The 19,131-nt window shown below is 46.2% G+C and overlaps 1 gene segment (V, D, J or C); it reads left to right on the top strand.

Moving 5' to 3' along the window:
• The first annotated feature begins 12,754 nt into the window (after positions 1-12,754).
• Positions 12,755-18,398, top strand: LOC134136576 (immunoglobulin lambda variable 5-37-like). The segment is given in 3 exon segments: positions 12,755-12,797; positions 15,461-15,784; positions 18,067-18,398. Coding segments are annotated over 3 exon segments (699 nt in total).
• Positions 18,399-19,131: the final 733 nt, after the last annotated feature.

Raw genomic sequence — 19,131 nt, 5'->3', positions numbered from 1 at the left:
TACATACCGGTGACTCTCTTTAGGAATTATATTAACTCAGAATTATTTCCTCCTTTACAGATGTTTCTGATTAACAGACTACACTGGACCCGTTGAGCTACTGCATTTCATGCTTTCAGGGTATCTGCAAATCAGTAAACCATTGTATGTTGATTTCTTTAAAGACTTATCTATACCTAAACAACAGCATATGCTACTAGCCTTCTACAGTTATAATTTCTAATTCTACATCAAATGAACCTTTGAAAGATTTAGGGACCCAAACTCTTGATCCTGCAGGCTGATTATGCAAAGCATGGCCTTAGAAGTAAAAAAAAGAAAAATAACCAAAGACAGAGGAACATCTCATGTGAGTCAACTAATAAATTGTGTATTTGCAGCTTGTGGTTTATGACCTTTCAAGAATAATGGAAAGTGAATAGACCCTATGATACTTCTGTTCTCTTCCTTTTCCTCCTCCCTGCCTTACTCTACCCCTTCCAAATCTCACAGCTTATTGCATCTGCCCTTGTCCTGAGAAGAGGGAGGGAGGCTGTGGGGGACATGGTCCTACTCAGATTGTGTGGTATTTAATTCCAGGTCAGTCTGATCACTGACATGCTAATGTTTGAAAGACATGAAGTAAATCATAATCTCATTAAGCTCAGGTTGAGAGATGAAATTGTTAAGACGCAGGGAAAAACAAGTAAAAGAATGTTGTTATGATGGATAACTTAAATGGATAGAGTTGATGAAAGAGCAGCAGGAACAGTTTACAAGCCTCTTCCCTCTCACACACACTTGTACAGCAATAGCTTGAGCATGTGTTACTGGTGTAGTGGCCAGAAATCGCAGGGTAGCCTCCAAAAATGCCACATTTCTCTGCTTTTTGAAGTACAAAAGCTACTTTTTATTGCTAGTTTTCAAAAAACGTATATATTTTTAAAATCCATCTTTTACTTTTCATATTTAAAATACTAAGATTGCAGTTGATTGATGAACACTGGATAAACCAATCCATGGCTAAAGAAAATAGCTCAATAATGAAGCAAAGTCACATTTTTGAAAGCAGGGTAAAAGCGCATGAAGTTGTTTTTCCATCTTATTGCAATCAGCAGTGTTCACTGTTAGCTCTGATATGCTTTCTGGCAGTGAGATGTTTGCTACAGATGAGATGGCTGCAAAGTAGTTGGTGCAAACAAAGCCAGTGACACTGTATGATAGCCATGAGGCTTCTATTTTAAACTCCAGCTCTCTCTGGAGTAAAGACATTTTGTTCAATTTCTATTTAATTAGGAAGAGGAATTTTTAGGAAATGGCAAGTTCTCAGTTCAGAATAGATGAATATGAGGTGGGACATGTTTTTTGAATCAGCATCTCCCTAAGTGTATAGATACAGGATATGATAGTCACTTTTCAAAAATTTCTCTCTTAGGTCCTCACCCACATGATTTCAGCTCTAAAGCTCTTTTTGTGTGTACTGTGTCTCCAGCAGCATTTCAAATACATCTGCATTTTTTGTGCGCATTGGATTCAGTCTGACCTATTTAATCAGCCCAGAAGCATCATGTGGGGAAAACTGCAGCACTTTCCAAGTGGTCTTTTTTTGTAACCAACAGGAAGACCTCACAATTAATGCTAAATTAGCAAAATTGAAATCATCCCAAAGGGAATTGTGCTGCATATTCAGATGCTTAATAGAAATTAAAGGAAACTTCCGTGAAAGAAAATGCCTAGACAGTAACAAAAATATCACTCCATGTCTATATAGAATTTCTATCTAGTCACAGATACCAAATTAAATGCCAAGAACTACAAAGCAGAGTGCAGCCATCAGAAACTGGATCTTCAGGAGTCAGCAAGAGCCACATCACCATAGAAAAACCAACCTCGATCCAACCCCGATGGACGTATACTGCTGTCCTGTTGCTGAAGCCCACCATCTGCCCGTTCGCTCTGATGAGGTGCGTGTATATGCATTGTGCACATAGTCACTCCACAGCTTCATAGCTTGTCATATCCCCAGGGCTGCAAAATCTCTCAGTGACCTGCCAGCAGAGGATCTGGTCCTGGGTTGAAAGTGGCTCTTGTGGCACAAAGTGCAGAGAACATTATCTTACCTGTCTGCCTTGTGTAAGAAGAGCTTCTTGGCCCTTCTAAGGTCAAGTACAAAACTCCCATATGTCCTCAGCCTGGCCTCAGAAGAGAAAATAAGCTGCAGTTTCTCTCAGTGCTGTTGAGGTATAGGCTTTGAGGCAACCCAGCCTAACCCCAACTGAGTAAAACGTGACTCTGTATTTGCCTAAACTGTAGTATGATATGTAATTGGGTGAAGAACATCAAGCTCCTGTAAAGGTAAGACATTATATATCTTGATTAGTAAATTTCCAAGTTATATGCTACAAAGGAGAAGATAAATGTGGGCTTTCGGTCCTCCATGTATTTCAGGTAGTTATGCAAAAGAAGCCCAAGTTCTTTATAAAAAAATTCTAATTTAAACACATTTAGTTGCAATACAGGAAAGAATCTAGCAGTTTATCCAGGGAGGTAAAAAAACACATGATCTTGAGAAACAGATGTGTGGGTTAAGGCAAAAATCCCCAAATGAGAAGGACATACAAAATTCTCTTTCAGTGGCTAAAGTCTGACAGACCTTATACCTGGCACGGTGCTATGACTCCTAAGGTCTTGCAGGGATGTAAAGTGGAAATTGCCCTAAATCATTTGCAGGGATTCAGGACACTATACTACAAGCATATAAAATGCATGGTTTTACAGGAGCTGTGATATAAATGCTGAGGATCTTTGTCTATCTGCTGGCCCAAGTAAGAACATCACACTGCTGTCCTTTTGAAAAGTATTCATGAAAATGACTGATGCATGACTGTTTTCCTTTAAAAATTGTTAGTGTTACAGGCATCCTCAGTTTCCACCTATTCCTATTACATAGCTGCTCAAAAATGATTTCTGGGGGTTTTACTGCTTTATACCCAGTAGAGGGTGGCAGATGCCTGATGCATTTAGCAAACTGGAGCTGTCATTCGATTCAGTGTTCAAATATGAATTTGTTGTAATAATACCTCATTATCGGAAATTGACTTATCTCTGCAGACACACAGGACAAACTCATACAATCCAAAACCAGTCTCTTATGCACAGTATCTGGCTACTTCAACTGCAGGCTGATGAAGACAGAAAAGTATATTACTGGGGTGCACTGTAACTCATTACAGCAATACCTACTTGCATCTCAGACATACTAAAAGTTGTGCTATAAATCACGCCAGAGAGACTACCCTTGAAAACTCTTCACCAAATATCAAGTTACTTAGCTGATTCAATTCAAAGACATTTTTTGGATTAAGAGAAGAAAAACATTTTATATTCTTGGATTTAAATAAATAGTTAATTTATTAATGATGAAAAAGTATTTTTAAACCAATAATTCTCTTCATTTTTTTGGCTCATTGGCGCTAATTTGACCCATAAAGCCAGTTTCTCCTCATGATTCTTGTATATGTCTGCTCCTGACTCTTTCTGTTCACCTACCCATGGTTTGTTCTATTTTTTTGGGCTGACCCAGAAAAGCCTGCTTGACTTCCTGTTCTCATGTTGTATTTGGCTACACTATTTGACTTTCAGCTAAAACAGCACTACTAAGTGAATGTTTGCAGTCTTTTTATGTTGGTGTGTTCAAAACCCACAAGCTAGTCCCTTGAGCAAAATTCAGTTCTCAGCCGCCTGGCACTGTCCCTTGAAACTACAAAAATGCTGCACAAAACTGCCTCTTCCACAAAATGCAGACTTCAGGAAAAAAACTCCTTTTTAGTAGTGTTTGTAATATGTAGCTAACATTTGCCTCTAATCCTTAGTCCTAAAGGAGAGAGCAAGTGGAAGTAGAGGTAGAAAATGGAAACATGTAGGGATAATCCTAGTAAGTAAATATTCCATAACTATTCTATAATGCCTGCTCATTTTAGGTTGGCATAGTAGCATATAAATTCATTTTATTCCTACTCCCAGACTCTATTTTTGCCCTTTCCTTTTCCTAGAGATCTGAAGGAAATAAAATAAAAAAGTACTACCAGGAGATGTGAGGTAAGGATTTCTAAATAGCCCTGGTCAGTGTGTAAGTGCAGGGTCTTTGGACAAATGACTCTTCCTATCACATGATTCTCCTCCCTCTCCCTCTCCTTCCCCTCTCCCACCAGCACCTTCTCCTGGAATGAGGAGACCACACCTTGTTCTCATGGGTTTCCTTTATAATACGTAGGAGAGTTTTAAGTTGTGAATGGATGTCAGTAGGAGGCAATGAAGAAATCAAATAGTGCAGATAGTTTTGGGGGCAGGAGATGAATTAAAGACAGTGGTATTTCATGTTTCATGTCCACTTTTTTCAAGGAAATGCAGTCTTTATGCTTTGAAGACTGTTGCACTCTTCTGATTTCCTGAATGGAAACTAATCTAACATTTTACCTAATCTAACAATCTGTCTAATTTTTTTTACCTCTCAAAAACTAAACACTTTGTAGGTCTCCCTTTCGGTGGAGTGAGGCATCTACTTCTATTGCAGGCTTGCTCCCCATGATGACATGATCATGTATTCACTCTCACTCCTTGTATATACTGGTGTCCTTTTCTCTTTGCTGTCAAAGTCTGAAACTTTCCAATAGGCTTGAAACTGCAACAGCCAGTGTATCTTCTCATTTTCCTCTCAGAGGATTTAGGAGCTTTTCTTTCATTTTGTTCTTTCAGCTCTGGACTATTCATCACTTGGGAGTGCACAACACAGCTGGCCTTGAGGAGCAGCAGCTAAGATACATGGCAGGCTTTCTGAAAGACTTCTCAGCCTGTCTTTTTTGCTGCAAGTACACATTTCTTTCCATTTTTACAATGTTTTAAAGGTTCTTCTAGTTATTTATATAAGAGTACATGTCTGATGCCCCCACAGGATGATAACATTATACTCCTGAGAGTAAAAATTGCTCTACTGTGCAAAAACTGGGGAACTGATGAGAAAATTTAGGTCCATTGGTGGCTGGAAATATATGGATACTTATCAAACATGGGCACCAATTTCTAGCTGCTGCCGCCTCATTGCTGCTCTCCCTTTTCATTTTCCAGAGGTGCTGTGGGCCATTAGCCAGGCCCAGAAGCATAATCCTATTATAAATCAGGCACACAAAGGCAGCACTTCTGAAAATTCTTGCAGCCAGGTCAGATACTACCTACATCCATTGACACTAGTATCTCCTCAGAAAGTCCCCAGAGAAGCTGCTGTACCTCAACTTCTCAGTCTCTGACCTCAACTGGGAAACAGCGATCTCCATAGAGAAAAATCTCAGCTTATGCATGCGAAGATGCTTGTGCATGGTGAGAGAGCTGAAGGGGCAGTAGGAAGGGATCCTGATGTCTCTGCTCTCTGACAGAGAATATTTTATTGCTACAAGCTCCTCCTTTCTGCGTTTTCCTCCTTGCTGCAACATGTGCTGATGACTCCTCAGCTGGAGCAGGAGCTAGGCCATGCCACGACCCAGCCAAACACCACAAGCAAGCCTATCTGCAAAGTGACTGCTGGATCAGCCCCTACTTATACCCGCTGGTACTGAGTGATGCCTATACCCTGGAGAGACTGCTCCCTCTCCCACACTCTCTGTTACTTAATTTTTATGGGAAGTCCGCTTCCCTAGAGGCATCAGTCAGCTGCTGTGAGCACAGACGCCTGCACCCTGTGAGTACACAACCTGGAAGACAGTGAGTGATCCTCCTGTGCTGCATGGGAGTATGCACAAAACTACAAGTCTCTCTGAGTACTGAAAAGAAACTACCACAATGAAATCATGTGAGAGCTATTCCCAGGGACTAACCACTTGCAGGGTCATAGTGGCTCTATCCCCTCTTGGAGCTTGGGACCACTCTCCCTTGACTCTTCACCCAGGCTTGTGGGCAGGAGCTTGGTAAGCAAAAATTCGCGCACTTTCTCCTCCTGGCCCTGCTCCTTGGCTGCAGTGGAGAGATCTAATAGTACAGATGGCATTTTCAGCTAATGAATTTAAATACTGCCCTCTTCCCTTAATAAATTAAGCTGAACACTAAATGCCAAGTCACTGCAGCTTGTGTAAGAGTAAGCTTAACTGTATAAGGAAAGAGTGAAGAAAAGCAGCAGTGTCCATACAAAACTCCCGTGCTATATCTAGGTTAAAAGAATGCATTGCTCTGACTGCAAACTATAAAGCAGAGGAGTGAGTGCAGCAGCACAGATAGAGACCCATCTTCAAGCAGTGTGCTAGGCCAGATGTAATCTCTAATACCACTCCCTGGCCCATATAGCAGACATTTTTTTTCCACTGCCCATCTTCTCCCAGCAGCTATTTCAGCACCAGTCCGGGGAGGCAGAGTTTAACCGGTGAGCGCCTCTCAGCTGCCAAACTCAGCAAAGAAAATAAAGGATGGCTTTCACAGCAGGGAATCCTAATGAGCAGATGGGTTACTATATCCCTTTTACTTGATATTGTGTTTGATTATTACTAATTCAAAGATCTTACATGCCTTTAAAATCCAAACAACTTCTAGTTGATCTGTTCTCCCAAATCTATCTATCCAGTTGCTTTTCCTCTGTAGGATATTTCTCAGCATCTATCACCAGGTTGGCAGCAAGGCCAGTTGTTGTCCCAGACACTAGTGGATCCTGCTTGTTGTGGTTGCTCTCTACTGCTCTTATGTATATATAGCTGGGTTTGAGTACTCAAATGCCTGCAGTGGTTTTATTGTAGTCTACCTCCTTACTGTGCTATGCTTTATAGTGTGACTTAGGAGTATTAGCTGTGGCTGTACCTGGGGCTGTTGCTCGCTTGCCTGTGATTAGGAGTGGGGAGGTATTAGCAGGGAGAAGTGACATTGTTTTTCTTATAAAACCTGATTTTGTGAAAATAGAGAAAATTTTGAGCACTTAAGACTTCTGCAGGTATAAAGATATCATTACTGCTAGATTGTTACATTCAGTTTGAGAGTGACCTACAAGGACTTTAGATGCTTAGTCTAAAAGTCCATATGCCTAAGGAATCACAGGTTCAAGAAGCATGATTAGCAAAGACTGGAGGAAAGGGAGGAGGATTATGCTCATACAAAGGTGAGTGGAACAACTTTAGCCTGAAGAGGTTTAGGGTGTTTGAGCCAGGGAGAGCAGAGCAGCTGTCTCTTTGATTAAGCCTGGGTGGACCATTCCCCATCTCTCAAAATCTGGCCTTTTGTAGCTTGCTTGTGATTATCCAGAGAAGTTTTATGGGAGCTCAACATTAGCCATATCCCAGCACAGGAGTCGCAGACCTCTTCTGGGCAGAAAGATATCAGTGAGTGAAGGGGAGGAGAACAGCTTGGTGACCTGTTGTGGTTAAAGGCTCACAGCCACATGCATAGACAGCAGTTACCAATGGCATCACTAGATTTTCACATTTACACCCTCACTTCTCTTTTTTAACAGGAAATTAAACCAACAGAGTAAAAAAATTAATCTTCCGCTTCACCACTTTTACTTTGCTTTCTTGGGACAGGGCATCTATATATATTTTTAATTTCTTTCTCTCTCTTAGGATTGAACTCTACCAGTGTCTCTGAACTTTCTTTTCTGTGGAGAACTAGGAAAACTTAATGGACTTCTTGGAAAACCTCCCAACTTGTTGTCTGTGCTGTAAGCAAATTAGATATATTAGCTATTCTTAATGGTCTCAAATATATTTCTTCTTGGTTTTATATCACACTTCCATTTGTCTTCCAACTTAATTATGCAGTTTTAATCAGTGATGTCTTACTACTCAAGTCCCAAACTCAGATTTTTGCTGAAAAATTGTAGACAAATGACTTGATTATGCACTGCCTTTTACCTCATCTAATGGCTGACAAACGTGTACAATACAACACCCACATGGCAAATAAGGTTTTGTATTTCCCCCTTCACATGGGGAGGTTTTGTATTTCCCTTCATGTGTAAAAAGTTGGACAGGGCTGACCAGGTACTGCATGGCTGTTCAAAGCAAGAGAGACATCAGTTTCCTGGCAGACTGTCACATGAAGTAATCTACTACGATCTGCTTTTGCCAGCAGCAATCCCATTTGTGCCACAAAAGCAGGCAGTATTTGCTAGGGCAGGCTGGTGAGAAGTGCTTTCAGGAGAGTGTTGGGGTGTCTGAGGAGAGGTGGCCATCAATCGTTAGGAAGGGTGGGCTTGGACATTTGGAGCCGTTGTGTGTGTGCTTAGCAGGATTTGCATGTAAGCCGGAGAGGAACGTAGTAGATAGTGGAACAAAATGGGAGTATCTGAGCTCCTGACTACGCCATTCCCGCTGTGGTTGAGCTTGTCAGTAGATGTAACGCTCGGCGGCAACAAGTTGGAGAACTGCCATTGGCTCTACAAGATGAGTCATTTCCTCCTCCTGGTTGCTCTACTCTCTTCCTAGCTAAAGGGCTTCACCGCATTTCTGCCTCGAGCTCAGTTCCAGGTGTAACTGCCCGCAGGCAGCATGTTGCTGCTGCCAGTCCTTCTGGTAGCTTCGTTTTGGTCTTGTAAGTCCTTTTGCCCTTCTCCTCCTCTTTGCGTGTGTTCAGTACTGAGAAGAGAATGCTTGTTCCAAAATCTGGTGCCTTCATCCCGCCACCCAATGTCTCCCCTTTCTCTTGTAGGTGGAGACGCACAAGCAATCCCGGTACAAACGCCACAGCTGCTGAGAAAGATGGAGCGCAGCTCAGCCAGTATAGCATGCAGAATAAACACCAATACCTATATTCACTGGTACCACCAGCGTGCTGGACAGCCACTGAAGAGGATTCTGTATGTGTCAGGACAGTCACCTACGTTTGATGACAGTTCCAGTAGCCGGAAGTATAACGTTCAGAAAGATTCTAGCAAGCCCGTTTATACTCTCCAAATTCATTATTTGACTCCGAAGGATTCTGGCCTTTATTTCTGTGCCTATTGGTTTATACTGAGGTCCACAGCATCAGAAGGGTAAAGTCAAACCGTACAAAAAGCCACCCTGCACTCTGAACCACAAGCTCTGAACTGTGCCAAAATGCAGTTGCTTCCGTATTCCTCCCCTCTCAAACTGCTGTCTGCAGCGGGATAGGAAAAACAGCAGCTTCCCACTGCAGCTGAGAAATAGGGGATGTTAATAGTCATGATCGTACCCGGATGCTTACCGACATCCGTAACGTCCGGAAACTGGAGAGTCCCCATGATTTTAGGGCAAATGTATGGGGCTTAGCTGCTCAGATGAGGACTTGGTTGTGCAGAAAGTATTCACCGGGCCGTGAACACAAGGTGTCTGTGTGTGTGAACAAATGCCAGTTGTAGAAGGACCACTTTTGTGTCCTGAGGAGAACCCCTGGAGCACGGAGAGAAACATTTCTCCATGGCCTCAGTATTTTGCCCTGAGGAAAAGCAAGAGAGGGAACAAAAACAAGGAGAGAAGACCAGATGATCTTGCACATCCCCCCCTCTCCCACATCCTCCCTCCCAGATTGCTCTTGTACTCCTTTTTCCTTTCAGTAACTACAAACTCCTGTAAGCATCCCAGGAAGTCTAATTTCATCGACACAATTCCTCACCAACTATGTCCTGAGAAGAACTTCAGCCCTCGTCCATGGGCTAGGTCTCTGACAAGTGGAGAGACCCTGGCACTTCAGGCCTCATTAGTTCTCCTGGGCTTCACCATGAAATGGTAAACATTTTTCCTGATGCTAAAGCAGCATGTTTAGAAAGCTCTTTTCTCATCTTTTGGATGAGCCATTGGGATTTTCTCTTCTAGGAGGTGCTAGAGTCGTGATGGGCCTGTTCTGGTGACCCCTCCTTGACTCGGCGTGAGTGCTCAGCCCTTGGCCAGATGAATCCTTCAGGGACGTGCCAGTGGAAGTCAGTGGAAGAAAGCCTTACCTTAGTAGGCCTAAAATTTGGCCAAGGGATAGCCACAGTGCTCTCCCATACTTGCTTCAACTCCTGCCGGAGTGGAAATGACTGGCTTTGCCTGAAGTTGTTTAAAGCTTTTCGGGGGAGGGAGCAGGGGGGAGGGTAAACCATGTCCTTCCCTGCTATGCACGCCTCCCAGGCGCATTCTCCTTGGAAAAATAGCTGAGCTGGCTGTCCTGTCTCCTCCAAAAGCTGTCCGTTTTCAGCAAAGGGAAAAGCCAGCTCCAGAAAGAAAAGTTGTGTCAAGATACCAGCATCCTCAAGAAGACCATCAGAAGACAATCCGCACGTTGCCATCATTACTATTAATCATTTTAAGCAATTACTGGGCATGTGAATGTGTTTCGATTCTCTTCACAGTTGCTGTGATACACCTGTGGGCAATGCCGAAAGTACTAGTGTACTGTTAACTTGAGATTTCCTAGCTAAAATCAGAAAAAATGGACAATGTTGAATTCAGTTCCTGGTATTACATAGCCCAGACCACCAAAGGCTCAAAAACTGCCCAAGCAGGCTCAGGAAAACTTTGTGTTAGCTCTCTCTGCCCTGGGTGAGATTACAGCAGTCAACGTTCAACCTTCTGGTGGACACAGAAGCCTGTACCTCGTGGGTGAGGTACATGAAATGTCATTTAATGCCATCACTCCGAAACAGATCTACAAAACTCCTGATGACTTTATGATCTGATATCATGTAGGAGAGAAGGAGAGAAACCCCTGTTGTACCAAGGGTTTTGGCCTTGGGTTTGGAAGAAGAAAGAGTGAGGATTCTTTTTTGTGAAAGGTGATAGATTGGTTGGTTTCCTTAGCAGAAACTCTTTTCCATTTATCTGCATGCTGTGAGCCTGGGGATTCAGTCGCTGCTGCCGTGACAGTGCTGTTGTCTGCTTTTCTTTGCAGATGGAGCTGCACAAGGCCTCAGGCAGCCAAAACCTTCCACGAGCAACAGAGTGCAACCAACGGCACAAATCGACTGCTCTTTTTCTGGCTTGCACTTCCGGAGAACTCGCATCCACTGGTACCAACAGAAAGCCGGCGAAGCTCCAAAGCACATTTTGTACGTGGTAGCAGGAGAACCTGTTTTCCGTGAACAGACTGATGAAGAAATGTTTTGGGTAGAGAAGAAGGTGTCGGATCTCATCTGTGCTCGGATAATAAAGCGAGCAACAAGGCAGCAGGAGGCAACCTACTATTGTGCTTACTGGGGCTATACAACCACAGAAAACCACTAAGCAGCCTATACAGAAACCTCCTTGGGGCTGTGAGCCAGAGGCAGGCAAGGGTTTGAAAGCTCGTCTGGTGCCACAGGCCCACGTCCCGGCTTGGGCTCTTGGGCAAGAACTCTTACGGTGGCAAGAGGTAGCAAATAACACCTGCCCGCTGCTTGTCTGTTTGAGGTCAGTAACGTCTGCTGCGCTGCGGCAGAGCAAATGATACTTGAGAGTGCTTTCTGCAAGGCTTTGGAGAAACCTGCCAGCAGATGGTGGCAGATGCCAGGGGAGCTGGAGGCAGAAAGACAGGGGCAAAAGAGGGGTGGGGAGGGGAAGAAGAGAAAGAGCCCCAGCTCTGAGCGCAACTGTTCCTTTTTCGGCCGGTGTTTGCACCTCGTGGCTTTCTCCAGTGGGCAGCTGCTGAGGAGGGGAGATGCCAGGAAGAAGCCAGGGTCAGCCCGGGCTGGCTGAGCGGTGCCCTCAGCCCCGCTCTGCCTCCCGCAGCAGGCACCAGCGGGCGCCTAGAGGAGACTGTAACAACAAGGGGACGGCAATAATGTCCCAATACGCTCCTTGACTTCCGTGATGGCGAACCACAGCTCTGCCTGTTTGTGAGGCCTTAAAAATCTGGACAGGAAGAAGCGACCTTGAAGCTAATGCGCTTTGATCACATCTTGCAAAGAGAAGGTGAGCCTTTAGGAATCCTCTCAAGCAATCCCCTGGCCAAAAAGAGAAAAGAGGAAATGTTTGCCCCGGGAGTGGCCTCTCTTCTTACAGGGGATCTTTTTGTTTGTCTCTCCTTTCAATTTTATTCAAAGGGAAGTGCTGATGTTAAGGCAAAGGCCCATGAATACTTGCCTAAGGCACCTGCAGCTGGCATGGCTGCACTGGGTGGCACTAAAAAAGTTATTGCCGGCCTCCCCCCTCCCACTCCAGATAGGCTTTCCCACTGCTCGACTCTGGTGCTGAGGTTGCTTCGACAAAGCTTGAAGGAGGGCAGAGAGAATGTGGCTGCTGAGGGTGTTTATTTTAGTGGCTGTTTTTTCTTGTAAGTGCTCTGCTCACCCTCCTTTCGGCATGCTCTTTTGTGGCCAGAAAGGAAGATCTATTATTTCTGTTTCACATTTCCATTTTTTTCCTTTCTTCTGCATAGGTGTTTCTGCACAAGCCTTGCGGCAACTTCCGATATCCATCACCAAGCCAGAAGGCAAAACGGTGATAATCAGCTGCCAGGTGTCAGCTCCTGGAAGGTACCACTTTACTTGCTTACATCATTTTCATTTGCGCCAACGGCCAGTTGTTAATAGCCTAAGAGCACAGCGTTCTGGTCTGAAAGACCCCAGCGTAACTGGCCTCTGGTGCCCCTTCTCCAGCACCCATTTCGCAACGAGACGGCTGTTGGTTGCAGCTCACAGCGCAGTAATTTATTAGGGTTGAATCACACTACTTGATCTCAAAATGCTCCCTGCCACCAGGACCCCCCCCCATCCAGATGACACCAAAATGAGTCACTTCCTTTCCTGGGCCGCAGCTCTCCGTCCCGGCAAGGAGAGCGCTCGTGTTTCTGCTGAGGTGGCAGCGAGCAGCAGCGAGCAGCAGCTCTCAGGATGCTGCTGCTCCCGGTCCTGGCCCTGGCTTCAGCCTGGTCTCGTATGTCTCTTTCTTTGCAATGGGGTAGCAGGGAGCAGTGGCAGGAAGCGCTCTGTGTGTGCAGGCAGGAATGAAGAGCAGGGTGAGAGTGTTTGTTCTCGTTTCTTCCCTTCCCTTCTTTTTAGATGGAGAAGCACAAGTGCTTCTGAAACAGCGCCAGCCATCTGTCACCAAAGGAAAGACCAAAACAGTGTCGATTGACTGTATAGCTGAGGGCATAGACGACTTCCAGGCTGCTTATATACACTGGTACCGGCATGTTCCTCCTAAGGGCCCTGAACGGCTTCTGTATATCAGATCGGAGAGAGAAATTTCTTATGATCATGACTCCTATAAGAGCAAGTACTTTCCTATGAAAAAAGAAAGAAACATCTGTAGGCTCTCAGTAACTGACCTCAATCTCAGTGATGAAGGCACCTACTACTGCGCCTACTGGGAGTATCACAGAACTAGCAGGCCACTGATAGCCTGTGCAAAAAGTCACTAAACTCCATGCTGATGGCATTTTCTCTTTCTTTTGTTGCAGACAGGTCTACGCAAAAGCACCTGACACCGATTTCTGCATCTATCGCAAGGAAAAGAGACAGAACAAAAGAATTTGCGGTACTACTGCTGGCATGAGATTTAGCTGTGCTCAGAGTTATGGAGAAAGACCAAACAAAGATCCAGAGAGGAGTCTCTCTTTTGGACCAGAGAATCAGCAACCAGATTCTGGTGAAAAAAAGTTTGCTGTTGAGAGGTCTCCTGAACAACGAGGCACAAAATGCTTTTCTACGGGACAAGTTTTCAGAAGCGTGGCAGGTCATAGATTTAAAAGTGCATCCTCCAGTGTGTCCAGCAGCAGAGAGACATGCAGTACCTCCTCTATTCCGTGAACAAAACCAATGTTCCTGGTAGGAACTGACCAGGAACCAGCGGTAACTGGAACAAGTCAGAAGAGTTTCAGGAGAGAACTGCAGGAAAAGACAAAAACAAGAGGGTGTCTTTCGAGGTGGTCCTGAGCCCACAGCCAAATGGAGTGTTAGTAAGGAGGATGGGAGTGAAGCAGGTTCTGGCTTTGTGACTTCCCTGCTAGTAGCGTCTGTGTTTTCCAAGAGCAGCCAAGGCAGACCTAACCTGGCTCCTACCGAGGCTGATGGAACCTTTTTCAGGGGCTCCAAAGGAAGAGCCAAACCGTGATCCAAGGCAATTGGGCATCCTCGGGCTTTAACCACGCACAGTAATGGCAGGGCCAGCATTCGGATGTGGTTGATTAGGCGTAATCTTTGCAGTACTGCTGTTACCCGCCCGCAGCACACTGACAAGTCCTCCTGTGTGGCAAAGTCCCAGCGTGGCCCACTGCAAATAGCGGCAATGTCACGTAGCATCAGCTTATCCCAGATTTTCCACGGGTGCGTGTGTGTGCATGTGTGTGTTGGGGACAAGGGACGTTTCCAATGTGGTTTTCCCTTTGTTTTCCCCTTTCTCTCCTTGTGACAAACTGTGGATTCTGATGAGTCTCGTACAGGTGTGAGCCACAAAGCAGCACTGCTGCTGTAGAGCCGTGAGTGAACGGCTCTACAAGCCCATCACCAAGGAGGGCGAGCAGCTAAACATGAGGTGAGCCCAGGAACCTTGCAGCCCACAGGCCATTGCGGCCAGAGGAATTGGCCCCCAGGAGCTGGTGTGCTGTCCCAGAGGGACACCCACGCAAGGGAGACGTAGTTTGCTGGCAGACTGTCACGTGAAGTAATCTACTACGATCTGCTTTTGCCAGCAGCAATCCCATTTGTGCCACAAAAGCAGGCAGTATTTGCTAGGGCAGGCTGGTGAGAAGTGCTTTCAGGAGAGGGTTGGGGTGTCTGAGGAGAGGTGGCCATCACTGGGTGAAGGGATTGATTGCACGGTCTCCTGACGGATTCTGATCAGAAGACGTTTATCCGTATCAGAAGGCAAAATATATATATCGATACAGCAAGCACGAGTTGTGCACGAGACATACACAGCGCAGTGATTGGGTATACAGCGACAAGCACACGCTCCAGCTACTACAGCGATTGGTTATGTCCCTTGATACAATTTTCTCACAAGCAGACACCACAGTTATCTGCTTGGCTCATATTCTGCATTCTTGTTCTGTTTCTCACAGCACACCTGCTTCTAGTCTCAGCTGAAGGACGGGTCGCCTAGCTCAGTGTCTAACAAACCCCACAGTTGGGAAGGGTGGGCTTGGACATTTGGAGCCATTGTGTGTGTGCTTAGCAGGATTTGCATGTAAGCTGGAGAGGAACGTAGTAGATAGTGGAACAAAATGGGAGTATCTGAGCTCCTGACTACGCCATTCCCGCTGTGGTTGAGCTTGTCAGTAGATGTAACGCTCGGCAGCAACAAGTTGGAGAACTGCCATTGGCTCTATCAGACGAGTCATTTCCTCCTCCCGATTGCCCTACTCTCTTCCTAGCTAAAGGGCTTCACCGCATTTCTGCCTCGAGCTCAGTTCCAGGTGTAACCGCCCGCAGGCAGCATGTTGCTGCTGCCAGTCCTTCTGGTAGCTTCGTTTTGGTCTTGTAAGTCCTTTTGCCCTTCTCCTCCTCTTTGCGTGTGCTCAGTACTGAGAAGAGAATGCTTGTTCCAAAATCTGGTGCCTTCATCCCACCACCCAATGTCTCCCCTTTCTCTTGTAGGTGGAGACGCACAAGCAATCCCGGTACAAACGCCAGAGTTGGTGACGAGGATGGAGCGCAGCTCAGCCAGTATAGAATGCAGCATGAGCAGTGAAGACATTGTTCACTGGTACCACCAGCGTGCTGGACAGCCACCGAAGAGGATTCTGTATGTGTCAGGACAGTCACCTACGTTTGATGACAGTTCCAGTAGCCGGAAGTATAACGTTCAGAAAGATTCTAGCGAGCCCCGATATACTCTCATAATAGCTTATTTAACCCCAAAGGATTCTGGCCTTTATTACTGTGCCTATTGGCCTTATCGAGCTCCACAGCATCAGAAGGGTAAAGTCAAACCGTACACAAAGCCACCCTGCACTCTGAACCACAAGCTCTGAACTGTGCCAAAATGCAGTTGCTTCCGTATTCCACCCCTCTCAAACTGCTGTCTGCAGCGGGATAGGAAAAACAGCAGCTTCCCACTGCAGCTGTGAAATAGGTGATGTTAATAGTCATGATCGTACCCGGATGCTTACCGACATCCGTAACGTCCGGAAACTGGAGAGTCCCCATGATTTTAGGGCAAATGTATGGGGCTTAGCTGCTCAGATGAGGACTTGGTTGTGCAGAAAGTATTCACCGGGCCGTGAACACAAGGTGTCTGTGTGTGTGAACAAATGCCAGTTGTAGAAGGACCACTTTTGTGTCCTGAGGAGAACCCCTGGAGCACGGAGAGAAACATTTCTCCATGGCCTCAGTATTTTGCCCTGAGGAAAAGCAAGAGAGGGAACAAAAACAAGGAGAGAAGACCAGATGATCTTGCACATCCCCCCCTCTCCCACATCCTCCCTCCCAGATTGCTCTTGTCCTCCTTTTCCTTTCAGTCACTACAAACTCCTGTAAGCATCCCAGGAAGTCTAATTTCATCGACACAATTCCTCACCAACTGTGTCCCGAGAAGAGCTTCAGCCCTCGTCTGTGGGCTAGGTCTCTGACAAGTGGAGAGTCCCCGGCACTTCAGGACTCATTAGTTCTCCTGGGCTTCACCATGAAATGGTAGACATTTTTCCTGATGTTAAAGCAGCATGTTTAGAAAGCTCTTTTCTCATCCTTTGGATGAGCCATTGGGATTTTCTCTTCTAGGAGGTGCTAGAGTCGTGATGGGCCTGTTCTGGTGACCCCTCCTTGACTCGGCGTGAGTGCTCAGCCCTTGGCCAGATGAATCCTTCAGGGACGTGCCAGTGGAAGTCAGTGGAAGAAAGCCTTACCTTAGTAGGCCTAAAATTTGGCCAAGGGATAGCCACAGTGCTCTCCCATACTTGCTTCAACTCCTGCCGGAGTGGAAATGACTGGCTTTGCCTGAAGTTGTTTAAAGCTCTCCAGAAAGGGCAGGATTGGCTCCTGAAGTCAGCAGGCTCTCTAGGATTGGTGTGCACGGTGGAGGGATCAGCAGCGAATTCCCTCAGCTGCATTGTTACATCCAAGCTCCTCCCCTGGGGGTTTTTTATTTTGAAGGTGTATTTCTGCCATTCCTGCTTATGTACTGGGCCCCACTTTCCCCACCCACGCTAGAGAACTGCTGCCCCGGCGTTGTGGTATTTCAGCTCAAGTGAGGATTACGAGCCACTCGCACGTCCTCATCAGGAGGGTTTTGCGTGTGCCGCAGAAGGGCAGCAGCCTGCAGAGCTGTGTGATAGCCGAAACACAGGGTGTGAGGAAAACTGTCCTTCTTTGAAACGGCAGCGGTGTCCCAGATAGGGCTAACTCGCTTTTCCCTGCCCTGACAAAACTGATGAAAGCCCTCATGGGTCTTTTTCTTTTGGGGGGAGGGTAAGCCATGTCCTTCCCTGCTATGCACGCCTCCCAGGCGCATTCTCCTTGGAAAAATAGCTGAGCTGGCTGTCCTGTCTCCTCCAAAAGCTGTCCGTTTTCAGCAAAGGGAAAAGCCAGCTCCAGAAAGAAAAGTTGTGTCAAGATACCAGCATCCTCAAGAAGACCATCAGAAGACAATCCGCACGTTGCCATCATTACTATTAATCATTTTAAGCAATTACTGGGCATGTGAATGTGTTTCGATTCTCTTCACAGTTGCTGCGATACACCTGTGGGCAATGCCGAAAGTACTAGTGTACTGTTAACTTGAGATTTCCTAGCTAAAATCAGAAAAATGGACAATGTTGAATTCAGTTCCTGGTATTACATAGCCCTGACCACCAAAGGCTCAAAAACTGCCCAAGCAGGCTCAGGAAAACTTTGTGTTAGCTCTCTCTGCCCTGGGTGAGATTACAGCAGTCAACGTTCAACCTTCTGGTGGACACAGAAGCCTGTACCTCGTGGGTGAGGTACATGAAATGTCATTTAATGCCATCACTCCGAAACAGCTCTACAAAACTCCTGATGACTTTATGATCTGATATCATGTAGGAGAGAAGGAGAGAAACCCCTGTTGTACCAAGGGTTTTGGCCTTGGGTTTGGAAGAAGAAAGAGTGAGGATTCTTTTTTTGTGAAAGGTGATAGATTGGTTGGTTTCCTTAGCAGAAACTCTTTTCCATTTATCTGCATGCTGTGAGCCTGGGGATTCAGTCGCTGCTGCCGTGACAGGGCTGTTGTCTGCTTTTCTTTGCAGATGGAGCTGCACAAGGCCTCAGGCAGCCAAAACCTTCCACGAGCAACAGAGTGCAACCAACGGCACAAATCGACTGCTCTTTTTCTGGCTTGCACTTCCGGAGAACTCGCATCCACTGGTACCAACAGAAAGCCGGCGAAGCTCCAAAGCACATTTTGTACGTGGTAGCAGGAGAACCTGTTTTCCGTGAACAGACTGATGAAGAAATGTTTTGGGTAGAGAAGAAGGTGTCGGATCTCATCTGTGCTCGGACAATAAAGCGAGCAACAAGGCAGCAGGAGGCAACCTACTATTGTGCTTACTGGGGCTATACAACCACAGAAAACCACTAAGCAGCCTATACAGAGACCTCCTTGGGGCTGTGAGCCAGAGGCAGGCAAGGGTTTGAAAGCTCGTCTGGTGCCACAGGCCCACGTCCCGGCTTGGGCTCATGGGCAAGAACTCTTACGGTGGCAAGAGGTAGCAAATAACACCTGCCTGCTGCTTGGCTGTTTGAGGTCAGTAACGTCTGCTGCGCTGCGGCAGAGCAAATGATACTTGGGAGTGCTTTCTGCAAGGCTTTGGAGAAACCTGCCAGCAGATGGTGGCAGATGCCAGGGGAGCTGGAGGCAGAAAGACAGGGGCAAAAGAGGGGTGGGGAGGGGAAGAAGAGAAAGAGCCCCAGCTCTGAGCGCAACTGTTCCTTTTTCGGCCGGTGTTTGCACCTCGTGGCTTTCTCCAGTGGGCAGCTGCTGAGGAGGGGAGATGCCAGGAAGAAGCCAGGGTCAGCCCGGGCTGGCTGAGCGGTGCCCTCAGCCCTGCTCTGCCTCCCGCAGCAGGCACCAGCGGGCGCCTAGAGGAGACTGTAACAACAAGGGGACGGCAATAATGTCCCAATACGCTCCTTGACTTCCGTGATGGCGAACCACAGCTCTGCCTGTTTGTGAGGGCTTAAAAATCTGGACAGGAAGAAGCGACCTTGAAGCTAATGCGCTTTGATCACATCTTGCAAAGAGAAGGTGAGCCTTTAGGAATCCTCTCAAGCAATCCCCTGGCCAAAAAGAGAAAAGAGGAAATGTTTGCCCC

This window comes from Rhea pennata, chromosome 2 (genome assembly GCF_028389875.1).
Source record: "Rhea pennata isolate bPtePen1 chromosome 2, bPtePen1.pri, whole genome shotgun sequence".
NCBI classification, from domain to species: Eukaryota; Metazoa; Chordata; class Aves; order Rheiformes; family Rheidae; genus Rhea; species Rhea pennata.
The sequence above is the reverse complement of the archived record's forward strand: the minus strand, read 5'-3'. Positions and strand labels throughout refer to the sequence as shown.